General features: G+C 40.6%; 1 protein-coding gene across 5 annotated transcripts in view; it reads right to left on the bottom strand.

Moving 5' to 3' along the window:
• Positions 1–8,203: 8,203 nt before the first annotated feature.
• gria2b (glutamate receptor, ionotropic, AMPA 2b) overlaps positions 8,204–12,527 on the bottom strand; it is a 29,243-nt gene continuing 24,919 nt past the window's right edge. For 2 of the 5 annotated variants that reach the window (XM_037260905.1, XM_037260903.1), the window contains exons 15-16: positions 11,405–11,539; positions 8,204–10,099 (exon numbers count right to left, since the gene is read on the bottom strand). In XM_037260905.1, the coding sequence (XP_037116800.1) occupies positions 9,935–10,099; positions 11,405–11,539 (300 nt within the window). In that variant the 3' untranslated portion in view covers positions 8,204–9,934. Of the gene's footprint in view, positions 10,100–11,290; positions 11,540–12,527 lie in introns of those variants that run through there. The other 3 variants (XM_037260907.1, XM_037260906.1, XR_005099017.1) reach the window with 2 other exon arrangements.

Raw genomic sequence — 12,527 nt, 5'->3', positions numbered from 1 at the left:
GAGTCTCCATAATGTACCGTATCTGAAGGCACAACACGGAGACCAAGATTAAGAACAATTTCCTTGGTCTTGCTTTAGTGGGAAATATAATCTGAACATTTACAGTTTCATATTCCCTTCTGCCTGGGTACATGTGAGTGCCGATGTAGAGGAAAGCCGCCACGCAGCCGACAGACCACATGTCCGTGGCCTCGTTGTATGGAGCCCCCAGTAAGATCTCTGGAGACCTGTGAGGGGATGAATGCTCAATGAAATTCATCAAAATTCATTACCTCCAGATTTTATGGTCGCACTAGCCATCATCCAGTCTATCCTCTGCACCTCCATCACTGTCTGGTTTGGATCGACCACCAAACAAGACAAGCACAGTCTCCAACGGACAATCAGGTCTGCGGAAAAGATAATAGGGACCAACATCCCATCTATCCAAGACTTGTACCTGTCCAGGACCAGGAAACGTGCAAGTAACATCTCCGCAGACCCTTCTCACCCAGGTCACGGTCAAACTACTCCCCTCCGGACGGCGTTACAGTACGCCAAAACCAGCAGACACAGACACAGCTTCATCCCCCAGGCTGTCGCTCTGATGAGACTCAGAGACATCACTGTGCAATAACATCCAGCTCTCGCCAATTAAATGTTGTTAGTTGCCTGAATGTTGTCAGTCACTTAAATGTCGTACAGAGGTTGAGATCAACCGGAGTCAAATTCCCTCTTTGGCATGCACAAACTTGGTCAATAAAACTGATTCTGATTCTGATGGTGGCCCTTTGCGTGGATTGGAATAAGCAAATGAAAACCCTAACTTACTGCCAACATTTAAAGTGATTTTTCTAAAGAAGCCCAAAGTAAGTCAGAAACATCAAACCAGTACTCAACCAAGGCAAGATTCCCCTTTTGTTCTTAAACAAGATAGAGACGGCCGATCCGCAATCAGGTTTTCCAGGTTCTTACCGGTATTTGTGACTCTGACCGTTGGAGTTGGCTTTGGTTGCCGACGCGCCTTGGGCCAAGCCGAGGTCGCTGATTTTGATTCTGAACGGTTGCCGCTGGTGATCGATCAGCATGACATTGTCCGTCCTGATGTCAGCATGAATAATATGAGCGCGCTTCAAGTGGTCCAGTGCGCTGGCCAGCTGCAAGGTGAGAAGGAACAGTTTGTCAATAGTCTTTCTATCCTATCCAATTACCCAACATACCTGATGGAGCACCGGTCGAATCTCTTTCACTTGAAGATGTTTGAATTGTCGTTCCCTCATGAGGTCATAAAGACTCTTGTCAAGGTAGTCAAATTCTAGACAAATGTGCCCCATGTCGCTGAAGACGCGTTTCCACAGAACCAGATGTCTTTTAGAGTTGTGCATCATTTTTACTTTCTGCAGCGTGTCAATCTGCAGAATGGACATGAATCAAATGGAAAGTGTAGCATGGTGAAAACAACTTGCAACATCTTTTTTGTTGCGTGGGCGTTCTAATAAAACCGGTTTCTTTTTTTCGTTTTATGCATTACAGGTGGTTCTTCTGGTAGGAATCTCAAAAACAAACTGAATCTGACTCTACCTCAATCTTGGCTTGTTCTGCAAAGCTGCCTTGATTTCTAATCATCTTCACCGCCACCGTCTTGTGGCTGTCCATCTTGCGGCATTTGGCCACTTTCCCGAAGTTACCGCTGCTGAGCAACGATAGCACCTTGTAGCTGGTGGACGCCGAGTACAGCCGGGCACCGGGGACCAAGCGGTCGCCAAATATGCCGTAAGAGTCCATTTCTGCTGCTTTACCTGCGCACTTGTCTCAGTAGCTTATTCGTAAATGAAGAGATGCAACAAAAACGTGCGGCGGTGGTGAATACCTTTGAGGGTGCCATGATGCTGCGTGACATCACAATCACATAAGCGCACAGGTCATGGAATAGGTCATTTGACTGCGATGATGTCTACAAGCGGCATCATCTTGAAAGCTGTAGAGAACAAGTGGTGCAGAAAACCCATCAAGTGTCGTAAGGAATCGCTTTCACGATTACCTCGCTCACACGCTCCTGAAAAGCTCTTAAATAGTTCTGTACGGATGTGAAACTTTCTCACACAGAACTGAAATCCTCTCACACATCATCCAAAAATATGCTCATATAAGAATTATTATTGATCAAAATTCGGCCCGGGAATATTCGTCACGCGCAGAAAAGGATTTGTTGATGGGGGAGACGATGTGCAATCTTACGACAATAATGTCACAACAATGAACTAATAAAGTCGTATTTTTACAAGTATATTCTTTAGTTTTTGTGTCTATATCATAATGTTCTTGGAAAAATAACTTTTGTTGAACAGAAATATCTTATTTACGCTTGGGGTTTAATTCACATCTAGCAGATTTTGAGCTTGTCTTAAACGTTTTGATCATACTTTAGGCAATATCCCGAGTCTTTGACGAACATTATGCACCAAAACATGCCGTCTAATGCTCAGATTGTCAGTATTCTGCAGTATCCTTGCAGTTCCTTTGAAGGGAGATTTTAGCAAAAAAAAAAAGAAAAGAAAGAAAAGCTGACTGCATTATTTATTCTGATATTCTTGGCAAGAGAGTGATGCAAAGAGCTTTATGCCTCCCTGCTGTACTTATCAATTAATGTATTTAAATCTACAACTTGAGACGTTTTAAGGTTTGAATATCAGCCCCAGAGGAAGAAGTGTCTCAATCACAACTATTCCATGCAATGGGTAGAAAAAGTCTACACACCCCTGTTTTCTTGAGCTGTAACTCGGGCAACTGGGCTTAGTCAAGGTGGAAGGAATTATGACCAGTTCAAAATAGCAGTCAGATTTACAGCAAACAAACAAACAACTGTAGTATAGCTCATTTTTATTTGGGGTAAATCACGTTTTGAAAAGCTTGATGATTGACCCAATTAAACCGGGCATGACACAGCTCAATGTCCAAATGGAATCCTGGAATGTCCCTAATGGGGCCTCCTGCTTTCAGCATTGTTGATCCCAAGCATATTTTCTTTTATTAATGTCAATTATTTAACAAAGCAGTCTTTGCTTATTCACGATTCGTGTTCGTCCTTGCCTGGGTGTCAACTGGAGGTGCGGACATTGAGTGTGTCCCTCTCAAACAAACACGAGCCGAATAAAAGCAAACGCCTGGCCGGGTTTGGTGCACGGTGTTTGCGGACGCGACCATTTTGAACGCCTGATTAGCTTTGATGCACACATTGTTTGTCTACAATTGAGTGCCCCAGAAGGCAACCTGGCATATTTGCTTACTATGGCCTGAATACATTCAAAGTGTGTGTGTGTATATGTGTGTGAATGTATTCGTATACATATAAACTTTACTGGTTTTATTATTATTATTTTTTTTAAATAACATTGTTTTTTTGTAATTTGAAACTTTAGAAACCAGAGGCTTCAAATATGCTTTAATAACTTCCCTTTCTTCCCAACCCTCTAAATATTTCACATCACAATTTATTTTTAATCTGCTGTCTGTCTGCAAATCAGAGTGATTCAGTTCCATATTGCGGCTTCTCCTGCTTTTTTAATGACCACCATGACCACCATGTGGAAACTAAACAGGGATATTTGACATGAATAATTGTTCACATGTACACAGAGTAAAACTCAATGTTCGTTTTTTTTTTTCTTGCTTTCGTTTTGATTGGGTCACGATTGTTTCTGAGCTCGTAGTTAGCCTCAAGGGGCGAGATGCCGTAGATATTTAAAAGGAGACATCCTCTGCATGTTTTATTTATAGTGGCTACGTATATAAAGTTTATACACGCTTCAAAATATCAACTTTTTGTGAGATAAATTCATAAGAGCAAGTTAAATAATTTTAAAATGATACAACATGAGGACATATTGTTGCATAAGTGTAGACACCTTCATAACCAGGGATGTGACTGTGGTAAGAATAAATGAATGACATTCAAAGTCATGTTAAAAGGGAGTCAATATACTTCTGCTACCTTGGATTAACCCCAAATAAGATTCAGATATTCAATCCAGTGGGCTTTCCCTGGCATCTTTCTAAACAAATACATTTAAAAATCCATTTCGTTCTGTTATACCTCATCAAAATCATTATATTTGGGGAAAGCCCAAAATCTGACAAACACCGAAATTCCAGAAAAAAGAAAAACCAATTGCCATATAAATGACCACGATATGAACATCTCGGATTTTATTGCCATAGAACCCTGCAAATGACAAAAATGAAGTTTGCCCATCCCATTCCTTAGTGGCTTAATTGGCGTCCACAAAAGGAGAAACATTCCAAGCACGACAGCGTGTGAGCCAGTAAATATTTCAAGATTTCCCTCAGTAAAAAGTTAAATTATTAACACACATTATAACCACAATGGATATTTTTAGACAGGACCAAAAAGTTTGAAATATTAATATCATTCTCCAGAGCCGTCTGTCACGTAGTAAACAAAGAGACCTTTTAATTGAACGCAAAGCAGCGAATTTGCCGGCAATGCGGCGGCCACGTGATGACGGCAAAAACAGACTTGCATACCGACAAATTGTTCTGGGCTGCATGAGAAAAATCCTGATAGTTGCCATTTTGGGTCAAATTTGTAACGTTTCATTATTCTAATTTAATATAATGTGTATAATAGGAAATCAACCCAGGCACGGGGTGAACATGAATTGTAACAAGGATGTGCTAACAGCCGTGCTCCACCATATTTTTTCATGTCCTGATTAATTCACATTTTATTCATTTGATTTGATTGTCATCACCAGAGCCAGCAAAGGAGAGGAATTCAATTGTTGCAGCCGCTCTTCATTTAATAATTGATTAAAGCGTCGTCAACTTTGAGCGACTCCCTCGCACCTCTTTCTTGTCTTTCAGTCTTTTAAATGACTTCATATTGAGTAGCAGTGATACAGTATTCCGTCAGATATGAGCAGCTTATTCAACGCTTTGTGCACAATGTTAGGAGCTAGCCGAGGCGATTTTGGACGAATTACATTTTTGAGTCACGTCTCTCAAAACCCAGTTAAACCAACTAGGCCTTTTTCACAATACAGTGGACCCGGAAATACGGGAGAAAACCGGGCCGGAAGGCAAATGGTGAGTTTTTTTTTTTTCTGAACCACACCGCCATCAACATCAAGGCCTGAGTGCACCGCATGAGAATGTCCCCGATCAATAAATAATGAGCGCTGTGCTTAGCGCGGTGGAGCCGTGGAGCGTGCTGGGACGCTGCTGTTAAGGTGTGTTAGGTATCAAGCTGCCTGGCGATGTGCCGCTTGAATCATGAATGACACAGAGGAAGTTCAAACCAGGAACAAGAACACGAGAATGCTCCAGTCACAATTGAGTGTTTGGGGCTAAATTGGGAGAATTCACACTGGAAATTACAGACTTAGATAAAGATTGGATCACATGGTACAATTTCCATTGGTGTTACATTTACGTTTCACGCCAATTCATTCAAGTCAGGTCATTTCAAAGGGTGTGCATACTTTTTCTTGCAACTTTTCCGTACACACTTAAGTGCTGTGCCACAGTCTGCTCGAGCAGACACAATTTAAGGGCGAGGTGTCGAGATGAAAAATGGACTCTGGATATAAATGATCTATGTATCTCTGCAGACATGAAGGTGCTTGGACGTGGCTGCCATGTTTGGCAATGAGATTGGTGAAGGCAGATGGCACCTGGACGGGGAGCCCGATCCCATTTCCACCAGTTAACACCTCACATCTCTCATTTACACCATCAAGCTTTCATTAAGCTCCTTTCAGGAAGACGGAATATGATACATGGATGTTTTAGTTTTAGACAGTTTTTTGCAACACAGATGGCAACTGACTTGGACACGCCCACCCAACATCTGTTGCATCATTTGTCGCTCGCAATGCTGTTGACTAATTTGAAAATAACATCATTAAATTGGGCTCCAGCACAGTCACACCAAGGTGCGAAGTTTGATGGGCATGTCTATCATGAGTATACTTTCAACAATTTTTCAGTAAAATTAAGGTAAATTACTGGCAGCGGGGAGGCTGCTCATTTCCTTTTGTAATTGATTTTATTATTGTAATTGATTTGAACAGTATAGTGTTTTGGATTAGAGTATGTATTGTGTGTAGGCAGAGGATAGTGGCAATCTTGCATAAACCAGCAAACTACTCATTCAGCTCCACAAAATCAGTTTCACCTAGCAACATTTATGTGCGTCATCGCAACTGTGGGAACTGCTGCTTATAATTATTATTATAATTATCACCATTATTGATTGCATCCGTGACATTTCCGGAAGAAATGCCAGGCCTGGCGCAGGCGTCTGTCCGCGGGCAAAAGACAACACGACAACATCTCTCCATGCTCTGTTGTCATGGTGACGTACACTCGTTTCCGCTGCATTACATAATCTGCCTGCCAATGTTTTGTTCTCGCAGGCGACTTTCAAATGTATGCAATATCCCGATTTGATCCATCCTTTTCTCTAGCTGGAGGAAGCCGTTGCTATGACAACCCAGACTCGGGATAACCGTTTCCTAGCATCTGCCAACTTGAAGACTGCCGCAGAACCACGTTGTTGTGATCGGTATTTCCGAACAAAACAATCCAACCATGTAACCAAGCATAATCATCTGTTTGGTTTCAACCGGTATCAGCGTGGTTAGATCGTAACATGTGTGGAACGTCTTTTACAGAGAGATCTTCAACTTCACATCCCTGGTGTACTAGCTCTGATACTGCCTATAAAAAATTGATGGGTTGAGCCCATCCTACCATTTTGTGTTTAAAGGACTGAAAAAAGCACCCTCAGAATTTTCTTTGCTGCAACAGATAATAAAACTCACCTGACTCATTTCGTCATATTTTCTACAGGAAGGCTGCAGTTGAATAGATTCAGCCTGATTTTTGTTTTACACTTTCCTGCTCCGATCCTTCCTCAGAAGCTGCAAATTTGTTGACTTTGGTAAAAGACTTTGAGAGGCCATATAAAAGGGGTCTGCGATACAACTCTTGCATTGGATCTCGTCAGACTCCAGTAAACCTGCAGCGTCACAGTCCTGCTGGAGTTGACTGCTCATGCGGGAGCGGAGATTAATTTTGTTTAATCATCCCCGGCCGAGCTAACGGCTCATAAGGACTCTTGATTACATGAAAGTGCCCGTGGCTGACTGGTGGAATGACGATGATGGTGTCTCTCCTGGGGGAGCTAACATCAATAAGTCATTTCCACACCAAACACTTCTCAGTTCGAAATCAGGCACCGCTAGTGAATTCCCCTTGAGTCTTTGGCTTTTACTCAATAAAAACATTAGCACAATTCTCACAAAATTCAAGGAGGTCACGCATTACTTAGCGGAATCTTCAAAAGATTTGATTAAGTCTCACGTGATTTACCTGTTTCATGATTTAGAGGAAAATCTCACAAGATTTTAGAAAGTCTTGTGAGATTTCACAAAAATCTCAAGATTGGTCAAAGTCCCATGTGATAAAGCTTACAAAATTTGAGGAAGTCTTGTGTGATTTGAGAAAGTCTCATGCAATTTATTTAAAGTTTCACAAGAATTTAGGACGTCTCTACTAACATTTGGTGATGAAGGGAATCCTCACAAGATTTGAGGAGACCTCACATGATTTAACAGCGCTCAAGAGTTTTGGGTAAAATCCAAATGATATTCCTGAAAATCTCACAAGATTTAAGAAAATCTTGTATGATTTCAAAAGTCTTACAAGATTTGAGTATGTCTCATTTGAGTTGGTGAAATTTGCACATGTTCTGAGGAAGTCTTGATTTGACGAAGTCCCATGCAATTAAACGGAAAGCTTGCTAAGATTTCATTATAACACAAGACTGCGTTATTTTTCAGAAGTCTCATGCAATTTTGAGGGTGTATGATAAGATTGGATAAATTCTCATTTACGGAATCCTTGCAAGATTTGAGAAAGTCTCACCTGATTTTGAGAAAGCATCACAAGATTTGATATTTGAGTTCCTCTCAAAATTAGTCTTAGTAATTTACCATAAGTCTTGCGAGGGTTTGTACTTAGTCTTGCTATGCTGCTTCAAAAAGTGGATGGCTAACATGTTTTCTTTATACCTTATTTCAGATAAACATGTATTGTGCAAATTTAGAGGCGGTTTCCCGGAAAACGTTTGAACTCCAAAATATTTTTTGATTTGACCTTGTTGCATCACAAACGAGACCCAACAAGTCACAAGACATCAGCCATTTTTTTCAAATTTATTTAAGAAAGAGTCCCAAAAATAAACAAGTTAGCACACATTCCATAATACAAAATGTCAGTGAGAATAGCCTGAATTTACGCCATATGGAACTTAGAAGCGACTACAAGTATATGCGTGTTATCTATTGTCAGAATACAAAAACAACAGCCATAGTAATAATAATGATAATAATAAGACAGATAATTACCCCTTATGTATCATACACGGGGGCTCTTAACAGGTCATAAAAGCCATAAAGTGAGTCTTATGAATTTAGAAGTGCTTATTTTTAGAAAAACAACAAAACATTTTCTGACGTCTCCGTTAATTAATTAGCTTTGACACTATCATCAAAAGGGGGCTATGCTTTTTTTAAAAGTTCACCTTTTTATACAAAATATATGTTTATATGTATGTATATATATATATATATATATATATGTATACTGTATGTATGTGTATCTTTTTTCAGAAAATTTAAAACACCGTCACGACTTCTACGTTAAAATGTAAACGCTGTTGTGTGTGTGTGTTGTTTTTTTTGGGCAGTAACGAAAACAGAACAAAAGTCTTGTCACAACAGCGGCAAACGACATGCAGAAACCGCTGCTAGGTCGTCGGGTGGATGCAAAAATACAAACAAATACAACAAAAACAACCCCGAAAAAAAGGCTATTTATTTATCATTATTAGCAGTGTCATCACCACCGACTGTACATCTATAGTTTACAAAAAAGTCATTTACATTCACTGAAATGACAGTGAGTGATTATATTAAGACTCTATATTCATCATCTACTGGCACTAAGATTTGGCACCCTTCACTTATTTGGCATTTGGGCATTTTCCCCATGGTGAATACTGATGCCTCTTGAACGCCCTTTTCTACTGTTTTTTGTTTTTTTGTATGTGTGTTTTTTTTAATATATATATTTTGCATTCATGGCGTGTAAACAGGTTCACTTCCTCCTGAAAGCGCAACAAACGACCCTGGTCCTCGGCAGAAAAAAATACAAACAGCGGGCAGAAGAAAAGAAAATCACCGAAGTTTAGAAACATGAGTGAAAACGAAGATTCCAAAAGTGTCAAGCATTGACATATAGTTTGTATCGACACCAACTGTTAATGAATAAAATATACAGGAATTTAATTACATGATTACGGTTGTTGTTTCCTATTTTTTCTTTCATCTCCACACACATGTTTAAATCCAGCCGGCGAGTTTCTTTAAAAGCTATTTTGTGAAAATACATAAAAATAGTTTCTTGTTGTCTATTTTCTTGGGCTTTTCTTAAGAAAATCTTCAAAGGACTATTTCACATTTCTTAAAACGTGGATGTGCTTCCTGTTTGGGATGTGGCGGTGGCAACTGATTCACAAACACAAACACACGCATGCGCACACACAGTTCAGATGATTTGCGCGAAACGACTGTCAATCAATCCCTCGCTTTCACACATTTAGGAAGGGAAATAAAACTCCCAAGATATTCCAGGATTGCCTTTTTTTTTTTTTTTTTAACGTTGGGGGGTTAATAGCGACCAAGAACCAAGTCTTTGCAATCTCTGACGTTCCCATTCAAGAAAAAAAGTGCCAGAACAGCGAGAGCAGGAAGTGTCAGGGATGGGGGGAGGGGGGGGACAAACCTTTTGGAAGAAAAAAGAACAAAAGCGCTCTTTTTTTTCTTTACTTTTTGAAACCATGGTAAGGCACTCGGAAGTTGGTCTGGGATCAGGACAGGTCTGTCAGGCTGACGTTGAGGCCCATGTCGGGCCTGACGTACGGGACGGCGTGGACGGCCTTCGGAAACTCCGGAGTCATCACCCGACCATTCTCCCCAGTGCTCCCGGTGACTGAAAGTCTCGCTTTGTTTCTCATGGCGTCTCCGAAAGTCATCTGCGGGTTGGGGAAGAGGGCAAAGGGAAGGGGGACATTCCCACAAACGAGAAAGTTAAGCAAGTTGTCCCCCAAGTGCTCCACTGTGAAATATTAATATTTATATATGGATAAATATGTATGGAGATGAGAACTAAAGGGTGTGTGTGGAGGGGGCAACACGACGCGAGGATGAGCATGTGCTTATGGTATGGGGGCGAGCATTAATTTAGCATGAAAATGATTTTTTACTAGGAGAGGCATTGACAAGCGTGGCCATCAACAGTCATACATGAGCATGGTCTCAAGGGAACTTAAATGTAGACAGACAACGTTCGAAGCAGAGTCAGCGCCATCACCTCAAAGGCACAAAAAAAAAAGACAACTGAACAATTCCAACTCAATTTTTCACAAGTTGCACAATCGAGAATAATATTCATTTTCTGATGCTTTTTTTGGTTACTATTGTATCTAGGTAGCTACCTAGTTGGCGAGCTACCTGCCTACCAAGGTGGCTCCCAAAACTTCATGACAATCATAATCCAATTTAATTTAACTACAACAATACGATTCCCTTCAACAATGATATAATAATTCAAATTACGCTGCGATTCACTCCAATTGTGGCATGATACAATTTCACTCAACTAGAGTAATTTAAATTACAAGATTGTTCATTCCAATTACAACAAGCTTCAGGTACCTTTGATAACCTGACTTCACTCCCCTGTGTGATATTTGTCATAATTTGAACAAATATCTTTAACCATATTCCACCTTTTCCTAATAAAGTAACAATGTTTAACAAGATATTACCATGTTTTCTTTCTCGCTCGATAAAAGGACTGCTACATACACTGTATGTGCAAATCTCTTCTTGAAGATTTCACAAAATGAATTATGCATTTCCTCCATATAGTGAAAACCTTTCTGTATTTCTCATTAGAAATAGTCTCATTTCTCTGGCAATTGAAATGAATGTTTTTTCCCCTTTTCAGCGTGGCACTGACACTCCTTGTTCCAAAGATGATCATTATGCTTTAACAAAAAGAGAGTGTGTGTGTGTGGCTGGCATGTCTTTCTCTCAGTAAATCATAATACATACGATCCTTTGGCCAACCTCTTCATTCACTAACACTGAAGGATGGAACGGAGGATGGAGCCAAAAAAGCGTGCAGTTTGGGGGAATTTATGAAAACCTCGTGTCCCTACCCCCTAAATTTTTACACTTTCGATCCCATATACGTTGTAACCTTCCTTATAAGTTGCAAAATTCTGTGAATTCTGCGAGGAAGTTGGGTTAATATTCTGTGCATTCTTTGCCACCTTCATTCGGTTGGCCTCAGCTCGGGACTTGTAACAGAACTCGATCAAGGCCACCAGCATGGCCAAGCCGAGTCCTCCGACCAGAATGTAGAAGACCCCAGCCACGTTGCTCAGGCTGAGGGCGCTGGTCTTCTCCTGCGGGTGGGATGCACACGACACAGCAGTGAGAGAAGAAATGACAGCGTCAAAAAAAAAAAAAACATAATCCAAATGAAAGGACACAAAAACAACAGAACCACATACGAATGCACATTGAATCTTTCACTGTTTTGTTACAAGAACATCCAATAATCACAACAAAAAACAAGACAGAAACGTGATTGGTCACTTGGGGTAAGAATTAAAGCAGTAGTAGAATTGAGGGTTGAGGTTAGTCAAAATGGAATGCAGCAGCAGTCATCTACTTCACTGCTGGATTTACACCACATAGATCAAGAGACAATTCCGACAATGCAGATATTCGCGTTTTCCCGACACTAACTGGAAAGCCAAAATCCTGACTGCAATCCTAACCCAAATTCTTTAGGTATAGGACATTTCCCTCATCCTAACCCCAACACTACACAGGAATCCTAAACCCTCATTATTTTTGGAAGATTTAATTTTCCCTGCCTCTAATCCTAACATACAGTCTTCCGCGATATGTCATTATTCTAACCTGAACCGCAACAGCATGATTTGAGTCTTTTGGAAGATGTCAATTTCCAAGCTCCAATCCGAATGCTCACCCAAACCATATTTCTTTTGGAATGTGTCAGTTTTCTAACACCAACCCATCCTTAAATCAAAACAAGAGTAAAAGCCAAGCAGACAAATGGCAATTTTTACTAAGACCCAGATAGCGGCCGCTGAATTGGGTGTTGCTGTTGGTCACAGGTGCAAACGTGGTGGACGCCATTCGTATTCAAAAAAGATTGGCATTTTTGCTAGGTGCGGTTTGTGCTGTGATTTTCACAATCACTTTAGAGCGATGGAACCTCCAACATCGCATTGCAGAATGATGCGATGATCTTTGTTTCTGGGATTCCAAAAATATTCACTCTAAAGTGGAATTGGCCACTTGGACCTGCAGTGTAAATCCAGGCTAAGTGTCGTGCGTCTACGTATACAATTTGGGACACTG

This window comes from Syngnathus acus, chromosome 10 (assembly GCF_901709675.1).
Source record: "Syngnathus acus chromosome 10, fSynAcu1.2, whole genome shotgun sequence".
NCBI lineage: Eukaryota > Metazoa > Chordata > Actinopteri > Syngnathiformes > Syngnathidae > Syngnathus > Syngnathus acus.
Note: the sequence above shows the minus strand (reverse complement) of the source record. Positions and strands in the feature narration are given on the sequence as shown.